General features: G+C 40.1%; 1 protein-coding gene across 2 annotated transcripts in view; it reads left to right on the top strand.

Annotated features, from left to right (window-relative positions):
* The window catches only part of CELF2 (CUGBP Elav-like family member 2), a 563,459-nt gene that overhangs the window by 242,557 nt on the left and 299,312 nt on the right, over nucleotides 1-21,590 (top strand). For both annotated transcript variants that reach the window (XM_062609318.1, XM_062609307.1), the window contains one exon: nucleotides 3,901-3,936. Coding sequence is in view for 1 of the 2 variants with exons in the window: in XM_062609307.1 (XP_062465291.1) it covers nucleotides 3,901-3,936 (36 nt within the window). In the remaining variant the exon portion in view is untranslated. The remainder of the gene's footprint in view (nucleotides 1-3,900; nucleotides 3,937-21,590) is intronic.

Raw genomic sequence — 21,590 nt, 5'->3', positions numbered from 1 at the left:
AAAATATTTATACTTTATTGCTTTGGTACACATCCTACTCCAATCCTACAGGAAGGATTTCTTAGCCTGAAGAGAGAAATGCCAAAATGTGTGTGTGGTGCTCGGTTGCTTGGTTCACCCGCATTGGCTTCCTGGGTTTTGAGTATAACTGTGAAGTCCTCTGTGGAGCGTGCAGAGCCCTTCCAGTAGGTCAAAGCTCCTCACAGGTCTAGTGAATTATTTGTAAACCTGCAGTTTGATGTCTTTGGAAGGCCACATCTGAGAGGGTAGCGTTTTGGGGTACAAATGACCTTCCTGGAAATGCTGCATCTGCACTTTGTAATGTCATCCTCCACTAATACCTTTTCCAGGGCTTTAGCCTAGTCCTCCTCTGTCCTTAGTGGTGTTGTGCATTAGCTTATCCCATTTGCTTTGTCACAGATTTTGGTGGAATTCAGGGGCAGCCCTGATGATGCATTTGGGTTCACATCTTCACCCTTTTTCAAGGTCATCCATTCATATCACAGGCTGGACATGAAAATAAATGGTCTTTTATTCAGTCTACCTTTGAGAATTATCTGCTTTTTGGTTTTGCTAAAAGAAAAAATAGTATTGTCCTTCTTTTGTTTTCATCTAAGAAAAATAGTAATTTCTGTAGATACAGTAAATGATGAGTTATATTTATTGTATGTGTCATTTGGGAGTAGTAGGGATCTGAAAATTGGTGGTGTAAGTCTAGCTTCAGTTTCTTGAAATACTGCAGAATGAGTACCCATTATCTTTATATAAACTTTAAGGGTTTTCTTGATGAGTAATTTGCTCCATAAGATTTTCTTTTTTAAACTCCCATGAAATATATTTATAGCACAGTGTTTAAATTCCTGATATTTATAGGACACTTACAGTGGACATTAACCATCTTCAGCGTCCCGTGTACCGCTTTATTTTCAGTGACATTGCAGAGAAAATTGTGCTTGTTTTCTAGGAAAATGATATTATAATTATAATCTAAAGGGTTTGGGCCTTTTTGTAATAGTTTAAATGTTTGCTGAGTTAATGAGTAACAGTGAAATCTTTGGATAGTTGGGAAGTAATCAGACTTGTGAGTTTGAGAGTTTGAGTTTGATCCGTATTTCAGAAATCATTCCCTTACATATTTTTGTTTAAAATTGGAATTTGATCCAACCAAATGTGAAACTGGCAGCACGATTAATTACATGAAAAATGTACATGCTAAAGGTCTTGCAGGATCATTGTTTAACATTCTGATCACATTCAGGGTGGTTTCTTCATCACTGTATCGACTATTTAATAATTGCTTTTATAACGCCAGCGTCTCTTGTAGAGAGGGTTATTTAACAGAAATGAAAATCTTTAGGAATCTAGATGCACCAATCACTCACTTCTCTGCTCAGAAGCTGGCAGTGTGTTTCCAGTTTAACGTCCTCTTTTAAACCTAGCTTCTGCTGCTGCTGCTTGATGCTTCCTGTAGTACCCACCCGCGATTTGTCTGCTTGTCTCTTTAAGCTGGATGAGCAACTGCTATTTTATCAATTGTGCTCCCATACCCTAAAGCAATAAGGTTTGTGCTATTCTGTTATTAGAGTGATAATGGGTAGCTAAAGGGTAGGGAGTCCCTTTAGAAAAACGAAAAAAGAAACACCCAGCTTGACTTTTTAGTCCAGGTTCTTCCCCCAAAAAAAGCATTTTCATTTCTTTTTCTTTCCCCCCCCCTTTCATTTTCACTGACAGGAGATGATGCCTGTGATTAGTGGTGGAACGGAAAAATTTCCTGACTGTTGGAACCATTCAGTGATCCAGTTCTTTGATAGGTTACGGAAAAATATCCTATTAATCCTTTGAACTGTGTAAGTCATGAGTAGTGCTTGGGAAATAAGGTGGTGTGATACCAACGTGCAGGAGTTTAATGAAAATAAAATAATCTAAAGTGTATAGCTGTATCAAATTACCCCATAGAAACCAAGTCTGTATTGCTGCACTCTAATTTCATTTTCTTATCTCTTTACATTCTCTTCCTCTTGCTCCTGGCTCTCACCTTTGATGTCATTTATATCATGGACTTTGTTCATCACAGGCACAGCTAAATACATACCTGTCTGCCTTTTTGCTGGGGTGGGAACAGGCTCTTCTGAGAGAAGCTTAAATGTCTCCTGGTCTGTCACTGAATGGTGTGTGCAAGAAAAGGGTGTGAAATGCCTTTCTATTTTTTTGCTTATTCCTCTTTGCAACCACTGAGCACGGTTCTGATCTGTGCCTTTTGAAGCAAAACACTGGGAGGTTTAAGGCAACCTTCTGTGACCAGCAAACTGCACACGTTGAAGGTAGAGACTCAATGAAAATGCAAAGCCCTGCGTGCTTAGAGAGGGACCATTTTATCTTCTCTGACACTGTAATGGAGTCTACAATTGCCAGTGTAACCATTAAGGAAAGAGCCCGGGTGTCACTGTGGGGTACTCAATTAAAAAAAATAATAATTAAAATAAAACAGACCCTTGTAGGTGCCCGTAATTCATGTAGTGTCAAAAACCATGGGGGGATCTGGAACTGAAGAGGAGCTCTGAATTATTGCAAGTCTAATGTAGTAACTCCGTAGCTACTACATTAAAAAAAGTGTCTTCAGAACGTGGTGAAGCTCGGCAAGAGCCTCCAAAAATGTCTTTCTTTTTGCCTTTTTCTTTTCCTCTTTGGATTTAGAAAAAATTAGGCTTAGGGGTTCCATCTGTAAGGGTATAATGTTTATACCCTCATAATACAAATGTGTCGGCTTGGTTCCATGCTTCATCACAAGATCCGTGGCTTTGGAAATTGTTAAGGCAAGGAAGATTTGGAGACCTGTCTTGATTACCACCAGGACCCCTCAGAAAAGATGTGGATGGAAAGATTTTCTGTTCCTCAGCTGTAAACAAGGAGAAGAGAGTATTGTGTGGAGATTTGTCCCATACCACAAGTTCAAAGCTACAAATGGGAAAAAATCTGCTGTTTAGATCTCAAACGCTGAAGCAAATAGGGCATGAACTAGCCAGCTGTCTTCTATGCAGCAGACTTAAACATAGGACAAAGAGTTGGTAGCTGAATGAGCAACATGTGAAATGAGATGGACTTCTGCTCAAGTCTAGGACAGCAAACTCCCTTAATACCGCCTAGCTGGTTTTCTTGAGGTCTTACACATAGGAGAGGAAGGAGAAATGGGGCTGTCCAGCTGTTTTCCTGATATTTGGATCCAAGTAAATGTGCTGGGAAGGGGAGCAAGGACACAGTGGTGGCAGATCTAGGGTGTATTTTAAGGGCTGTGTACATATGTAATGATAATGTATTTAATTGTTCTTTAATGTGACATGCCCATTTTCACTGTCTTTTTCATTTGCAATTTGTTTCCCTCAAACAGAGTGCAAACCCACAAAATAGATTCAAACAGGCAGATTGGATCAGAAATCTCTTATTTGGAAAATAGTTATTGCCTAAAACCCAGTATAAGAAGACTTAACGTGATATTATTTTCAGTCATAACATGGTTATATATCTGTCTAATGTCTTGCTTTTGCTGTGGTACTGAAAAAAGGGAACTTTTTCTACTAGAAAATGGGCCCACTGCTACGTTTTGGCTATGTCGGATCATGCAGCGCTGGCATTTGTAGTAGTGATAATGTTATGCCCTAAAAAATGAGTAATTGAACTCTTGAGAACTTTATTCTGATGAAATCCCTAAATCACATTCCATCATCTGCTTCTCACATTCTTTTGTATATGATCCTGTGGACATCACACCCACAGGTGATGTAGTTGCATATAAAGCTGTGTGTATGTGTCTGCACTCCTAAAAGTACAGGCAGTATAAAGGTCTCTAAAATGTTATAACTTGTTTAAACACAAGCTAAGTTTTCCTCCCTTTGTGTCTTTCAGAGAGACTGCCACAGAGTTATCTGGAACATTACCAAGGTAAGCAAGTTTCTCTAAACTCCATCTGTGTATCAACGTCTGAAAGGTGCTGAAAGAAGCAAGACCTTTTGAGCCAAAACATGATCCTTTTCCTAAGGAAAACTGCTAGGATACTGAGAACTGGGGTGCAGAGAGGAGAATACACACCGCATGACATAGACAAATAGACTGGGACATACTGGCAGACTGAAACTACACAGCTTAGAGCAACATGTTGGAAGTTGCTTTGAGGCTTAGCACAGTTATGCACCTGATGAGAAAAATCCCAGATGTGGCTTTCTTCCAGCTGTGCAATTATACCCATTGCAGGTGGTTTGGCTTTTGCTTGAAATTTCACCTGAGGGATGAAGGGAGAGGAACTTGGATGTAGGAGGAAAAACCACTGTGATCTTAAGGCATTTTCAGTTGGAAAGCAGGAAAGCAGCTTAGACCAACTTGTATGCTGAGAAAGCTTTTCATTAAATAATAGAACTAGACAAGACACCTAGGCTGCAATAGAGGTTTCTGAAGAGACCTGCCTGTGTTTTGTCAGAGGATGCAATAAAGTGCTGCAATGATGCAGACAGAGAAAAAGGTGAAGTGAAACAAAAAAACTGATATAGTAACCTGATACTTAGCAGAGATGCTTGGTAAGTAAAGAAAACTCTGCTCTCAGTCCTCTTGCATCTTCTGCCACCAGTTTTTGCTCTCTGAGGTGCAGGGGATTTTAATGGGGTTATCGGTTTGGGGTGTTTTGCTATACTATGATTAATATCAGTGTTGTAGATCAAACGATATATAACGTAAAAAGAATATTTCAGCAGGAAAGTTCTTTAAGCATGATGATGTATGCAAGTTAGAGAGAAGGACTTGGGGGTGTTGGTCGATGAGAAAATGAACGTGAGCCGGCTTCAGTGTGCGCTCACAGCCCAGAAACCAACCGTATCCTGGGCTGCATCCAAAGGAGCGTGACCAGCAGGTCCAAGGAGGTGATCCTGCCCCTCTGCTCTGCTCTCGTGAGACCTCACCTGCAGCATTGTGTGCAGTTCTGGTGTCCTCAGCATAAAAAGGACATGGAACTGTTGGAACAAGTCCAGAGGAGGCCACAAGGATGATCAGGGGCTGGAGCACCTCCTGTATGAAGACAGGCTGAGGAAGTTGGGGCTGTTCAGCCTGGAGAAGAGAAGGCTGCGTGGAGACCTCATAGCAGCCTTCCAGTATCTGAAGGGGGCCTATAGGGATGCTGGGGAGGGACTCTTCATTAGGGACTGTAGTGATAGGACAAGGGGTAACAGGTTAAAACTGAAACAGGGGGAGTTTAGATTGGATCTAAGGAGGAAATTCTTTACTGTAAGGGTGGTGAGGCACTGGAATGGGTTGCCCAGGGAGGTTGTGAATGCTCCATCCCTGGCAGTGTTCAAGGTCAGGTTGGGCAGATCCTTGGGTGCCATGGTTTAGTGTGAGGTGTCCCTGCCCATGGCAGGGGGGTTGGAACTTGATGATCTTAAGGTCCTTTCCAACCCTAACTATTCTATGATTCTATGATTAAGTTATTTTTTTTCTAAGGCAGAAAAGAATTGTCTGCCTTTCTTTACGGTGGATGTGGTATATCAGTTGACTAGGCTGTATTGTGAGCTGTAAAAATGTAGATTTTCATAGTATGTGATGGTTTTCCACCTGTACGTGATGATTTTCCCCCCTCTGTAATGTATCACCTTGTTCTGTGAGTATAAAGTTGTGTGATTTATATCAGGTGTTCATTTATCAGATTCCTTTCTTTTTATGTCTTACCATCACTTGATATTCTCACCTGTGCAAGCAAATGTGCTGGTGAAATTTTGCCAGGCATTTGCAGTGCTGACCGATAACCAGGTCTGCCTGATGCACACAAGATTTTATTCATCTTCATTGCAAAAGAATTACAATTCTTCATATAATCAAAAATAAAGAAAGAAAACAGGGATTCAACAGAGCAGCTGTCTCCTTGTTTAGGAATGCCAACAACAATGCCTAGCTATATCTTTTAATATGTTTAGTGCTAGAATATTTCTAGTTAGACCACATGCCCCAATTGGTTAGGTATTATATGACTAATATACTGGAAACATAAAGTCCTTGTACTGCAGAAATAAATTCCACTTTAAATTAAAGTTAAAATGAGAGGTATGGGTGCTTGAATAAACAGTGCGTTTCATACTTGCCATTAATGATTGCATAAATGTGGGTTTTGAGTTAATACCACAAGGCTTTAATTTGAGCCATGGCAAGACGTCACCAGTACAAATCAGATTGTACAAGCTATGTGCACAAGGCATTGTAATTGTGTTATAAATATTAAAACCTATAATCTTGCCTTGATTTAAAACAAATGTTTACAGCTGTGCACAGGTTGGCTACTCCTCCAGCCTTCATGGGGATTCACCTGTTCCTGCATTTCTCTAAACAAGCTGTTCCTTGGAGTTTTTAATCTTAGGTTGTGATGTATTAATCTATTTTTTTTTGTTGTTCTTCTTTTAAACTTCAAGTGAACCATTTTTCTGTTATTAATTCATAGCAGCAAAACAGTCTGATTTCCCCTCCTACACCACATCTTCTTCCACCTGCAGCTATTTCATAGCAAATAAAATTTTAGGTGTCGCACCTTGAAATGACGAAACTAATAACCACTTTCCCACAGTCACTGTGCTCGTGGTATTTTGTCTGACGGGGCTGAAAATGCCTCCTGTAATGCTAGAAATGTAACTCTCATTTGTGCAAGTCTTTTCTCAGGGCATTAATGACTCATAGAACCACGGAATGGTTTGGGTTGGAAGAGAACTCAAAGCTCATCCAGTTCCAACCCACTGCCATGGCCAGGGACACCTTCCACTAGAGCAGCTTGCTCCAAGCCCCTGTGTCCAACCTGGCCTTGAACACTGCCAGGGATGGGGCAGCCACAGCTTCTCTGGGCACCCTGTGCCAGCGCCTCAGCACCCTCATGGTGAAGAACTTCTTCTGTATATCCAACCAAAATCTCCCCTGTTTAAGCTCCTACCCATTACCCCTTGTCCTCTCTCCACAGTCCCTGATGAAGAGTCTGTTTCTGCCATCCTTGTAGGCCCCCTTCAGATACTGGAAGCTGCTATGAGGTCTCCACACAGCTTCTGTTCTCCAGGCTGAACAGCTCCAATTTTTGTTAGCCTGTAGATTCATGGATATATTTGCAGCAAGGATTGAGCAAATACCTTTCAGGCATTAGTCAAAGTGGTGAAAGGGTTTTCACTGCAAGCGATGTAAGTGTGAGCAGATGTCTCTGTACTTGGAATGTGTTGTCTGACTGTCAGGAAGGATTAGACACTGGTGGCACTAAGTTTTTGTTGTAATTAAAGCCAAAACCAAAGAACTGATGAAAAAAGAAAAAAAAAAAGAAATCTCCAAATTTTACATAGTTGATTAAAGAAGTGAAGTTCAGGATTTTTCCTAGAAAGCCTTTGTAAATATTCTGGAGTTACAGAAGAGAGTATTTTTTTAATTCTCTTGTCTCTTATAGTAACCAAGTGAGCTTACGTATGTGTGTTTTTAAAAAAGCAAACATACCAGTGTCTTGTAAAACAGTGATTTTTTTTAATGTAGTCATTTCCATTAAATACTGCTGATTGTTCTCTAGTTACTGTATTTAAAAGGAAGAAGAAATTGCCATCTTGCCAATGAAGAACATGTATCATTGATAGTCAAAAGTAGAAAACTGAGTTGGTGGGCATCATTTAGAAGGAATTAGATTGCTAGATTAACTTTGCCTGTAGAAAGACATGCACGATTATATTGAGTCGGTTTTAATTTACCAGTTATTTCTGATGATTTTGGGAAGCTCAGGCTAGAGAAGGAATTGAAAATTTCAACTCAAAATGTGATAAGAAAGCTTTACAATTTGTGTATTAAATGACATTATTATATCCATGAATGTATATTGTTTTATTCGAAGAAAGGCTTTCTGTATGCAACAGCACATCAAAGAACAGATCTTCACAAGGAAAACTTTATAATAATATTAAGTTGTTCATTGCATGACCTATTTAGAGTACTCAGATACTTCTTGTTGTAGACTACATAATTAAATTTTAAATGGAACATGATAAAGAAATTATACTGGTGATCTCCAGAGGTTTGAATACCCTATTTGGATCTTTACAAGAGTGTAGCAAAGGCATACTTTAAAATTTAATAAAGGTCTGGCCTATTTTTTTTCCCCTTTTAGATGTTCTATAGCTGCTATGGCAGTCCTATTTGATACTGTATTTGCTTTCAGCACTACATAGATGGTACCTGCGTTACAGACCAGACTAAAAGTATTAGAAGAAACACAGCTCAAGAAACACACTATTTAAACATATTGTAAAACAAAGAGTGAAGATAAGCTCCTAAAATCTTGTGGTGACCAAGCTTGTCATCACCCTTTTGCAGGCCAGCATCTGAGCTAAGCAGTCAAGGGGAGTCGTAAATGAGCAAGGTGGAGTGCTTGAGCACAGTGCAAAGCCCTATGGGCATGAAGGAGATGGCGTTTGGAGCTCAAATAAGAAAATACTCAGCTTCAGTATCAAAGGAGTGATTCCAGTCTCTAGTCACTTCTGTTTGTTTCTGTGAAAGTTACTTTATATTTAAAGAAAAACAAATATTTTCAATATAGACTAACCACATGGATTATTTATTTGCTTAATGCTAGGTTAGTAATGATAACAGAAGTAAATCTGGGCTACTTTTCCACTTCTGTGTAGTGGCTCAATTTTACGTCCCACTCGAGAGGGGGAGTAAAGTTAAAGTGGTCACTTCCTCCCTGAAATGTTCTTTCCTAACGCTTAACAAAAACTCAAAAATAATTTGCATGGATATTTTTCATACAAAAACTTGTAGAATTTAAGCAGCCCCTGCTTAAATCTTGAGGATAACTCAAGAAAACTTGTATTTTGAGGTGAAGGCCATCTTAAAAGTGCCATTAAGAAATTTCTTTAGAGAGGTGGGAGGAAATCTGCAATAAGATACAATGGCGTGGATGCATTGATATAAACAAGGTCAGGTGTTTTCAAAACAAAAATTTAAACCTTCAGCTTGTTGTAGAATCACAGAACAGTTAGGGTTGGAAAGGACCTTAAGATCATCAAGTTCCAACCCCCTGCCATGGGCAGGGACACCTCACACTAAACCATGGCACCCAAGGCTCTGTCCAACCTGGCCTTGAACACTGCCAGGGATGGAGCATTCACAACCTCCCTGGGCAACCCATTCCAGTGCCTCACCACCCTCACAGTAAACAACTTCCTCCTTATATCCAATCTAAACTTCCCCTGTTTAAGTTTTAACCCATTACCATTGTCTTAGAATTATAACAATTTGGAAAACAGTGGTCTGGAGTAGGGCATGAATTTTAAGCCCTCTTGAGTTGGGAACTTGTTCTCTGCCTTTCCATTCCTTTAGTAATAGCTACTTTCCATTTACTGCAAAGACTTGTGTTCTTGCAGGTCTACAGCATTTTGAAAGTAGAATGTAAGTACTGAAGTCACTTCAGTACTTTTGAAAAATGTTAACCTGCAACTTCACCATTATTTTAATCTAATGCAACTAAGCTTTTATCTAAAGGGAGAAGAAGAATTGACAACCCACCATATGACAAGCAAAATGAAATCTCTTGATCACTAACTGTCAGCAGTCTTTCTAATACCATTGTGTTAGGGAATGATATGTCTTCCAAGGAGCTAAGTACACAAGGTTTTGAATCATTTCTGTCTTGACAGCCTAACACAAGTAACTACTTGTAAGTGCTTGGAGGAATTATAAAATCTATGTGGCTCAGTAGAGTGAGTTAATAAAACATCTGTGAGCATTTTAATTACTATAAAATGAAAATGACTATTTCCTGACACTAATAGGTGCACAGACTAAGGACCTACTTGACATCTCAATTGCTTTCTTCATTGCTGTTGCATGGACAGAGGAGCTGGGGTTAGCTTCTGTGTTTGCTCTTCTGCTTCCCCTCCAGTTGAGATCTTTTGTCAAGCAGTTTCTCTCACTCTGAGAACACCAGATTGTGCCTTTCACCCCTCATGCTTCATATACTGTAGATGTCCTCTCATGTTACTAGGGCTGCTTTACAGTCATCAAAGGCTTGAATACCCATCCACCTAAACTATACGTGTGTCCCTGCCAGACTATGACAGAATTGTCCTTATCTTGATAGAATGTTTAAGAAAGTTTTATTCCCTCTTAAACAAAGCAGGGGTTTGGCATAGCCCATTTGTGACCCTATCTTTTAATGGAGAAGTTCTGCTTTCCAACTCCAAATTTCTTCTCAAAACTCACTTTCTTTTAGAGACATATAAATAATAGGTCAAGAAAATGTTGTTCATCCCAGGTGTCAGGCAGTGGTAGCTGATAACATTAAAATCTCTTGAATGTCATACTATATGCAGCTAACCAGAGTCAGTCTTTGGAAATGATATCATCTTATATCTTTTTCTGAAACCTCATCATTAAAAAGAAAAGAAAAAGATTCCAGCTCTCGATATTTAAATCTTCTCAAGTCAACTGTCTTAAAGAGCAGGTTTTCCATAATTTGGATGCCTGCTATTTCCTTCAGGAAATCATTATTTTAAATTGAGACTTGAATTTAAGTAATAATTCCCTTTAAAAAAAAGAAAAAAAAAATATGTTTGATTTTGCCTAGGATGCTTATTTCTAAATACTCTTTTCTTTCATCCAACCTTTGAGCCATTTTTCTATACTCCAAGCAGGACTGCCTATTACCCATTGTATGAGCTGTATCAGAATGCCATGATGTTGTTTGGGCTTTCTGAGGTGCTGTAATATAAATCACAGTAATTATTTGGGCTAGTAACAAGCTTGCTGTTAGTGTAAGTGAATCTGTTGGGTTTTTTTTCAGGAAATAATACACAAGTTGTCCCTTCACTATTCTGCTTTCTATCTTTTCTAAGGAAAGCTTCAATATCATTAAAACATGACATGGATTCATTCTGTCTAGTAGCTGTTGGCATTTTTTATTGTTGTTGTTTTGCATCCATTTTGAAATATGTTTTTTACAGCTAATGTTAATCTTAAAACACACTTATGTGCAATCTGATCTGTTCCTGAAGAGATATCTTAAAAATCTTAAGAGGAGCCCAAGGAGCATGGAGGTGATTATCCATATGTGCTTACTGATAACTTGCATTCAAAAATTACTAAGACACCAATGGCAGGATTCACATCACCTAAATTTAGCTACCACAAAATCCTCAGTCTGAAGAACCGAGGAGGAAATGAAGAGAAATAGGTACCTCATCTCAGGACAGGGTGAATAACCTTGGGGAATTGTTTTTCTTTCTTCACTGCCTGAAAGTCGAGCCTGCGGGAATAGCATAGTCTAGATGTTTCACCTGATGATAGCTTTAATTTAAGGTGAGTTCTAGCAGCCTGAGTTTTATAAGTGTTAAAGTGCCAAATGACGTAAGCTGATGCCTGCTGGAGTTTTGAGGACATTGCCATGCTTAACCTCAAAAAAACTTTCAATATTTGGTACTTAAGTCCTAAATATAGACCTTGCAAGGGGGGGGAAGTCAGACAAAAGCGATGGCTGGACTTGATATGGCTCTGACCCAGAAGGCAGTAGCTCTTCTCACAGTGCAGAGCCCTCAGAAATCGCAGCTCACAGTCTGAAACAGTTCCTAATTTTACATAGCCTTTGAATCTTAAAATGAGTGTAAGTGGTTTTACATAGCGTTGGGTTTTGAACCCGCAACCATTTTCACCGGCCACTGTTAGCACCTCTCACAAACGCTAATGGATTTGATAGCAAACCTTTATCTTAAAAGTCTGGTGGGGCTTTCATTTTTATTCCCTGTTGTAAAACTCTAAAGCTAGAGACATAGTCCCTTCTCTTTTTTTTTCCCCGTTACTCACCTTTACCAGACTTCCAAGCATCTTTTTAACTCGCCTTACAAAGCACTGCCAGCCAAACGTGCCCAAAGAGGATAACGTGCAGCAAAAATGAAAGGACTCAGATCTATTTTTTTTCCATTCCTGAAGGTGAATTCCAAGATCATGATTATTTTTATTTATACAGTGCCTAAAGAGTGCTAAATACTTTATGGAACAAATAAAAGACCTCTTGTAAAAAGCACGCATTCCTATAATCTAATTTTAGTCTCAAATCAGGCAGTATGAATGCTAAGCAGCACAGCTTGAGGAAAAATGGAAGGTATATGAGGGCTACACTAATAAGATCGAGCAGTTATTTATGTTCATTATCTGTTCCACTTAATAGCGCTGCAGTATCTTACTGGTTTATGTTACATTTACATTGGTCTGTGGAGAAGATTTGACTGACACAGAATGGTATTTCTTGGGTTTGCTTAAAAAATGAGCCTTTGAACAGCATTTTGAAGGAAGATAGAGAAAGAGACCATTATAGATGGATTTTGAGAGGCCATTCCAATGTAAGAAACGGCCAACTAACTTAAAATACAAAGCTTTTCTTTCCCCTCCTCGCTTCACTTACCAGCTCAGTTGAAATACTTGTGCTCCAAGCTGGTCATTCATGTGTATCCTTAAGTGTTGCTTTAGCACTTAAAATCATCAGCACAATGTTATTTAGAAAGTCAGTGCAAAGCATTAAACTTGTGGGAATAACTTCGTATATATACACATATATGCATTTGTGCATTTGGGGGAAGGTGTACATATATCAGCTTCTGGAGAATCAGAGCAGCAGCTGAAGTCAAGGAGAGCTTTGTTAACATTGGTGGGGTTGATAAGTTTTCTCTTAGTACCTTTGCAAGGCATGTGTCATATATTATATATATGCGTGTGATTATATAATGGTGTACTATATGTTTCCTAAATAGTTAGAAATTAACTGCTGATTATTTTGTGTATCATCCTTACCATTGGTCCCAGGACAGCAGTAATTGGATATATGGATGCGACAGTGTCAGGAGACCCACGCTGATACTCCTAAGACAACAGAGACTCCAGTTCAGTCCTCTCCTCAATGTTCTTTGTCTTCTGAGCATTGCTTTTATTTATTAAGTAATAGCTAGTGTAACATTTACAAAAACTGCAACTGTTTGAACGGTTTCAACAGATTTGCTGTGAATTACAAGCAAGTTTTACACAATTCTGAGTAAACTGTTTAAAGAGGTTTAAAAAAACCCCAGGAACCAAACACGTTCCCCAGTGCTCAAGGTTAACAGTTTACACTTTGTCTATATTATATTAAAAACATTTTTACTGGATCCCATAAACGTTGCACATTTTTAAAAGGCAATGATCACAGTGGGATTAGATGCGTTCCATAAAGCCAGGCACAAGGCCTGCAAACAGCAATTGGTGGCTGTTTTGTACTTTCTGAGGGTGCTGACTTGAGACTTCCCCTGTGAGATGATGCAGTTCTTCCCCTCTGTGCCTTGCCAATAGAAGCAAGGCAGCCCCTAAAGTTTCTCTGTGGTCAGCAGAAGACAACCGTGAGGCTCAAACTCAGTGTTTGGAGCAGTGTCTCATAGTGGTGCCATCATTCTCTTACCAGCAGTGATGTTTTGCCAGTTTGGAGCCACTGAGGACCTACCCCACTTTCTGTGTATGTCCTCCCAATGTGTTTTGCAAGTCGTGCCCTACGCAGCACTTCTGCAACAGCAAAGTGCCGGTGCGGCACTTCTCTTAGCTGGGCTATAATGGTAAATATTTTTCATTGAGACCCTTGGAATTTTTAGAGCTTTCACATCGTTTTCTGCAGGGAACATTTAAGCCTCAGCAAAGCCATGGTGTTGTAGGGTTGGATGCAAATCATGTCTGCTTGCCATAATCTAATCTTAATGAATGTCCGTGGAGAAAGAAAGAGGGAAAGCAAGATATTAGGCTTCACCTCACACACATTAAAAAGAGAGAATTGACTTTCAGCCTTTTCTGGTTATTTTGCTTTTGAATTTTTAGATACTAATCTCACAATGGTTCACGTGCTTAATTTTGGGGAATAGCCCTGCTGGTACCAAAGTGACTGCACAAGTCAGTGAGATTTTAGCATCGGTGTTCCTGCTTGCTCATTGCCGTGAAATGAATATCACCTTATTTGATCCTGAGCTTGTCACTAAGGCTATATAGACAGCTCTACTTGATCAAGAAAGAAGAATATACACATAACAACTTGGGTTGGTAGCATCCTCTTGAAACATGAATTGAGAATCAAAAAGTCAAAGTTTAACATAAGGGCCTAAATGGCTCCTAATGCAATTTAGATAGATGGTTTGGGTTAAATAAGAGTACTGGAAGACTGCAGGTGCCACTGAGTTTGGTTCGAAGGGCAAGCGTGCTTTTCTGAACCAGGCTATTCATTCAAGCTTTTAAAAAGTGGCTGTGACATTTAGGAAATTGATGAGGGCTTGTAGCTCAGGAGCCCATCTTTTAACTGGGTATTCAAAAGGTATTTTCTTTATTGATATATTCTACTGGGGGGTACAAATGCACCTGCACCGATGATCTTGTGAATGCCACAGAGACTGTCTTTTCTCAGTTGCTGGGAGCTTTCATTCCAGGATCGCATGGTGAAGTAAGCAGAAGTTCCTAAAAAGTTTAATTTAACAAAAATGAAATATTATTATTCATGTCACGAGTAATTGAATCCGCAGATGTTCTCATTCTGTATCAATGGCTGGGGACAATATGACTCTAGATAGACTGTGACAACATGAATTGATTTCTTTCTCATTTTTTCCTTTTTTCTTTCTCTATTTTTTTAGTTTCTTTTTAAACCTGTGAAGCGATTGTGGAGTTTTTGGGTTGTTTTTTCAGCTGATTGCTTGGAACCGACACTACAGGCTGTGCAGCTGTAAAAAAGACCTTCTCATTTTCATTGAGAGTAAATAAAATAAAGTATTGCAGAAATAGCACTGCTTTTTTTTTCCTGGTCCTGCCCTTGCAGGAATAAACAGAGATAAAGCAATTGAATTTGGAACGGCGTTCTCAGGAAGAGGTGGTTGCTGCTAACACTGAATATTCAGAATATAATAATAAAAGTAATCATGTTGCTAAAAAGCCACCTGTTACTTCCTTCAGTTTTTATCTAAAGGATAGAGTTCAGGTTTTTTGTTTCTGAATTTATAGCAGGGCTGGGAAGCCCAGTTCCTTCAAATCCTTATTATGTGTGCACGATAGTAATTCCTTATTAAAGCTGAGTATAGAAAGAAACGATGCTCGCTAACATTCCCAATGCTGTAAAAGATGAATGTTTCCATGAAGGAGCGGAAGTAGAAAAACTTTAAAGTGCTTGTTAAGGCATGCACACGGAGTACATACAAGCAATAAGTCTGTTTTGCTGAACTGTGAAATTTCACTGAGTAATTTCTCTAATAACAGAACAGATATTGCACCTCTGACCCCAGAGGAGCTGCAGGCTCGGTGCAGCAGCCGGCCCTGGCATCAGCAGAAACTTGTGCAACCAAAGCACAGGCTGCGTGGTGGGAAGACAAGGAAAAAGGTGGTAGCAGAAGAAATGGGACATACAACTTGTAAATGTCCTGGCTGATTTGGGAAAATCAGAGAATGATTAATGGTGACGGTACTTTATTTATTGATTTCCCCCCCTTCGTGACCTATTCTTCGGTGGAGCTGCACAGTTGTGGCCATAGCTGTGGGTTTGACAGCTACCTCCTAATTCCAAAGAAAGCACTCCATCCACTATGAACGTACAGCAGCAGAAATTTTTAATTGGCATTTTCATGTTAGCTTTCCCTTCTGGAAATGGTGCAGCGGCGATGCTTTTCCTTTGTGTCATGGAGAATGCCTGTGGAAATAACAGTTCAGTAGCTGGAGCAGGAAGGAAAAATAACCCCACAGTATCCCTCAGGATAATGCTGCACGTGCAGAGATGGGGAAAGAAATCATATAAGAAAAACATTCAGTTAAAGCAGCAACTTATATCTTCTATTTCAGAACTTGCAAGGTGAAAAAGAGTGATGTGGTTTAAAGGGGATATTGATTTGGTTGAGCTACGCGTGAACTCATGCTACCTCAGTGCTTCTCTGGTCTCTGAACCTCTTAGAATTAATGCAGGGGTTTTAGATTGCTTGAAGGTTCTTTTTCTGTAAAAACAGGGAGGCTGATGAATGGCAAGTACTGTGGGTGATTCAGAAATAAATAAATACGTTACCTGAAGGACTGAGAGCAACTTTGTCAGCTGTACTTTCTTGCTGTGCTGCGTAGTTAGAGCAAGGTAGCGAGAGATTCTATCTCGTTTCTTCTTCGTTCCATTTTACCTTGTGAGTGATTGACTTTCTTCAGCAGCTCCATCAGGTAACGTGACATAAATGGGAAATAGATTCCCATTGTGAGTTTGCCTCACAGTGCCAGGGTCATAACAGACATTCCCAGGTATTCATCCCTTTGAAGAAAATCAGGGCTCAGGCAGATGTTGGAAATCTGGCAGTCAAGTTTGGCTTGCTATTCTAATGCAGGTTTGAAAATGTTCGTCTTAAGTGGGTGATGCTTCATTAACTTGTGGGATGCTGTGGGGCCTTGGTGGTGAGTGCTGGGTAGTAGAAGATATGCAGCAGGAGCTGTTTATTATTTAAGGAGCTCTTAACACAGCAGCGTTCAGGGGGAAGCCAGTGGTTCATCTCTTCATCTGGTATTACGTAGCAGCTGCTTTGAAAGACAGGCTGGCAAAGTGGAGAAAAGGCAGCTATGTAAAGAAATATCTGCAGGAAAATCTTTTCAGCACCTACCCAAACCTCTTTTCACAGAAATCAAATGCTTTATACCCTTGTTTTCTATGGGGCTTAGGGCTTTTCAAACTCCTGATATTCTACTTTTTCAAGAGATACAGATGTCCAGTTTTCTTCTGACTTTTAGCTGTGATGATGATTTCTTTGGATGAACCAAAGACAAAAACTTGTTTCCTTTTGTAAATTCAATTTGGATTAACTTCATTCTCTGAGACAAGACACAGATTTAAGGAATTATAGCTAGAATTCACCAAAACAATGAGTAAGGAAATAAGGATTCCCAATTAATAAAGAAAAGCCTAAATTAATTTTATTTTTTTCCTGTTTGCCTGTATTCTGCATGCATCAAAGCTGGTCTCTTCTGACCTTCTAAAGGCTTACAAAATGAATGGTCTCTATATCTCTTATGGTGAAGCATCAAGTCTAATGTAAGGAAATCAAAATGTCCAAAGCAAAATGATACATAAAACAGAAGTCCAAAACCTCCACCAAATCCATCTTTGGTATTATTCTGCCTACGTAAGAACATCTCAGGGTAACTAAGAGACAGTTGCACACGATTTGCCTGTGCCAGTAATGCCAGCACAATGCTCATCATTGGATGCTTCTCTCACCATGGTTTTTAGTCTTCCATATATGCAGAAATGCTCAAAATGTGCTTTAAAAAAAAAAAAAAAATCTGCTCCAAACACCAGTCTCTTTTACTGGTATTTCCTGATTGAAAAAAGGGGCTTTTATCACATATCCCATATGTGCTTTATGGTGCTGAGACTTGATAACTGAGATATGATTTTATAATGAAAAATCCCCCAGGGAAGCGTGCAGATGTACTGTGGAAAGATACTGACACTTTGTGCTTTATTTGTAGGGAGGGTATGAAGAATTTCTCCCCTTCTTTTGAAGAGACAAGAACATTAAAATGAAAAGTAATCTCGTGTCTCTTGTAAAACTCCTGAGATATAAGTCCAAGTGGTGGCTGAATGATGTCCACGTTAAAATGGTATTCCTCACCACATCAGCCTAAAATATGGAAAATATACCTGATCACTGATGGTATCGCTGCCTCCTTCCTTTCAACTAAATATGAAAGGAAAATAAATCTGAAGCCTTTGGAATTTGAAGTGAGTCCTGCAGCTAAGGAAATTCAGCAAGATGCTAGTAAAGGGGGCTATTGATGCCATGCTCCATACAGGAAAGCTGTCTTGTGATTGAATGCAAATGTGACTTAGATATGTAAATCATATTCAAGATTTCATCAGTAAGCCTTTAATATATCTAGAAACTATCTTAAAGCATTTAAATAAAATGTTAATTGAAAGTATGGAATAGTGTTAGCAAGCTCTTTCAAAGGAAGCTTCAATTCAAGGCACGTAACAAGGAAGCAAGCGCTCTGATCTAGTCAAACAGAACCTCCCATGGTAAAAACCTATAATTGTTTTAAAGTTCTCTAAAAACCTACATCTCTGTTCTCATCTCATCCCACACACTGTGATATTCCTTATGTTCCTCACTCTCCTCTCTCAGAGCTGACTTTCTTTGTAGCCTTCTCCCACTCCCAGCGTGCTGCCTTCTCTCACCTCCTACGCATGGAGCTGCCTCCTGCTGCCCATACAACAAGCACTTTTCTACACACCCCAGCCCTTTCCTTTCCTTGAGCTTGTCTGTGCTGGATTCCCTACGAAGCCATCAGGATGTCTTACCCTGCACCAAAATCCAGAAGGTGAACTTTGTTTCCAAACTGAGGAAAATCTCAGTAATAAGCCAAGCTCTCTTCTGAGAGCAGTCATCAGGTGGAGCAAATGGCTGATCTTTGTATTTAATGAAACCAAACCTATTCTAAAGAGTAAAGACAGAGGGGTTGAGCGAGACTGCAACCCTCTAGTGCTGATGGAAATGCCTTCACAAGCAGTAGGGCAGCATCGTTGACTTTAGTGGTTCAGCTTCAACCAGCCTGGGTTCAGTTCATCAACAAAAGCTTGATATTAGTCCCAAGAGCTAGAAGCGTGGGAGCACAGAAGCACGAGCATCTCTTGCCGCAGCTCTGGTTTTGATTGTCACTCCTTACCTCCTCATTAAGCAGAGGGATTTTGGAGGTATTTGCAGTTACCTTCCTATCTGCAGATGGTCTGCAACAGTGACAGCAGCTGTTCCAAAAGCAAGCATGAAGGGAGGTGTTGTCGCTTGTTTGCTATGTTTACAAATTTTTAACAAGACTACTATTTAAAGTATGTTCTTTTGTGACTGTGTGCAATATGTTACCATCTCAGTGCTGCTGGATTGATGGAGGACATCAAAGGGATGCGTCACAGATAAATTTCTCTGCTTTGGAGTGGTTTCTTTTAGAGCCTGTGTAAATCTTGTAGTTTTGGGCAGAGGTTGCATGGATTAATACTATAACCTGTGACTTGTGCTCTCATGACTGGGGGGGGAAAGAAGGGCAGCCACATGATAGTGTTCAGCTGACAGGAGTTTACAGGAGAAGGCTGGGGAAGTGCCTGAATTCAGGAAACATGTAATTCTTCACTGAGAAGAGAAAAAATAAGGAGAAATAAAGCACATTTTAGTTTTGGTGACAGAGGAAAATACCAGCTTGGAATGGTTTTCATGGTCTTTTATAACAAATCACAACAACCACAGACTGAAGGAGCTGAGAGGTGTGCTATGCCTTTGGGAGGCCATTGGAGGACTGGGATGCTCCCGCATGGCTCTCCCCACCTCTCCAAGCAGCAGCAACTCAGGCAGGCTGTGCTGCTTTAACTGCGATGCCTCATGGCAAGACCAAAATGACAGACCTATGCTGGTGGGACTCAGCTCTTAACGGTGTCAGGACCATATCAACCCAAACCATACATGAGGGGTGAAAGCTAAGGTCCTGCCCAAGCTCTTCTAGTAGAAGCTTCTCAGTTTCTATGTGTCCTTTCTGCTGTGCTTTACATAAAATGGTTGCCTCTTAAGATGGTTGGGTTTTTGTTGCTTTGCACCTCAGCTGTGAATGGAGGTTTCTGTCTTTCTATAGGAAGTGTTCACAGGAAAAAGAAGGGGGGAATGCATGTAGTCAAAAATTTAATTATAAAATCTAAACATTTGGTAAGGAAGTGAAAATCCAAACAGCCTCATTTCCATTGGAAGCATGTTGAGTTTCCATGTGGTTCCCCACTCCTGTGACTCATTTGCTGGTGTTCGTGTTATTCCCACTTGGCTTTGAAATACTTCCCCACCTTCTCAGGTGAAGGGATTCATCCCACAGTCCTTTACGGATCCATATTGAAGTGAGATGAATCATTCCTGTCTGTTTTCACTGTCGACTTGAAGGGTACCTACGCAACAGGGTTCCCATGGAAAAGTCCACAGTGGAGACAGGTGAAGTTAAGGGGGAAAAGTTTCACTGTTGTCTTTGCCATCATTTTAATGAGACTGGAATTGCATTCCTTGAAATAGCCCAGGGAGTGGGGTAGTGTCCCGCTGTGTGGTACCACTTGGTGAAGCACACAAGTTAAGGCTGATGAATTGAAGGCTGTGGTAAAGTGAGACTGTGTCGTGTGGTTTGGGGCATTAAATGTTAATGGATGCATTTTGGCTAGTGAAATATCTTTCTGGGAGTAAGCTACTGCCATTTCTTGATGGTGCTTGCATGTTGGGAAGCAGAACTAGAAAAATGCATTTAAAAATTGCACCTTTCAGACCTTGTGTAATCAGAGGTCAGTAAAATGTAAATGGGAGAAAAGGAGCTGATGTAGATGCTTTCAGCTTGTGTAGATTCGGTATGAACACATGGAAGTTCTACGATGTAGGGCTCAAGGTTATACAGGAGTTCACTGAAAGGGGAAGGCGAGTTGTCTGGGGCTATTACCTGTTAGGGGAGGTAGAAGAAAAGATCATCATTCTCTGCAAAATCAAAAAGCCAGTATTCATTCACAGTACTGTTCCTGTACGAATTATAGCTTACAACCGCTCCGTATAAGTTTTCCTGTCTGCTGCCATCCCCCTAACCTTTGAATACACCTGTGTAATCAAATCAGAGGGTACAGGTCTATCATGTACTTCTTAATACCCTTGGACAGATTGCTGTCTTGTTAGAAAGACCCGTCAAAGTAATTCAAGAACTGTAAGGTGCTAATAAGACGCTGGCTTTAAAAATGGATTGGCTGAGTGGAAAGTTTGGCAGGACCCCAGAATGAATATCTGGCCACAGGCTGGAATTATTGCTGTGCTAATCTGCTTGGTGTGTTCAGAGGATCTACTTGCATCTTGTGGAAGTGGGAGGTTTGGAAGCTGCTGACCCATGATGAGCTCCCATCTGTGGATCCAGCTTGCTACGATGATGTCTGGCTGGTGGCTGAAGAGTTTGCTGTTTTCTGCAGCTACAGTCCATGGGCCAGGGCATAGTTTATGAGTAGAGGCATATCCTGAATACGCCCAGCCCTAAACTGTACTTACATTTCACCAGGGTGATGTATGGGCTTTATGTAGCTCTGATTGCTGTGCTGAAGTGAGCTGTCAGAGCTTATCAACCTAACTTTATTTTTTTCTATGCATCCTTGGGAAAGGAAGCTTTGGATTTTAGAAAGGGAATGGCAAAGAGAGAGCTGACAAAAAATCAGAAACTGCACTTCACTGAGAAGTGACTGGGCACAGCTCTCTAAAATACAGAGTTTGCAGTTGCACAGAATTGATCTGGAAAAGATGCAAATTCCATCCAGAGCTAAATTCAGATTTAGATTTAAAATGCTACTCGCATGGGCACCAACTAATACACTAGCCAAATTCACTCCATTATTAAGTTCAGAGACTATCAGGTGACCCCAATGAAATGTATTAACATAACGTCAATAATGAATCTTTGAATAGGAAAGTGTGGAGGGAAATGTAAGCAGAGTTTGTAATATGGTACCGCACTTCCAGCCTGGCTTGTTTCTCGTTTCACAAACCTTTCTG

This window comes from Pezoporus occidentalis, unplaced genomic scaffold, assembly GCF_034315485.1.
Source record: "Pezoporus occidentalis ecotype Australia unplaced genomic scaffold, CSIRO_AGI_Poc_V1 ctg136, whole genome shotgun sequence".
Classification (NCBI taxonomy): domain Eukaryota; kingdom Metazoa; phylum Chordata; class Aves; order Psittaciformes; family Psittacidae; genus Pezoporus; species Pezoporus occidentalis.
This window is presented reverse-complemented; position numbering and strand designations above follow the sequence as displayed.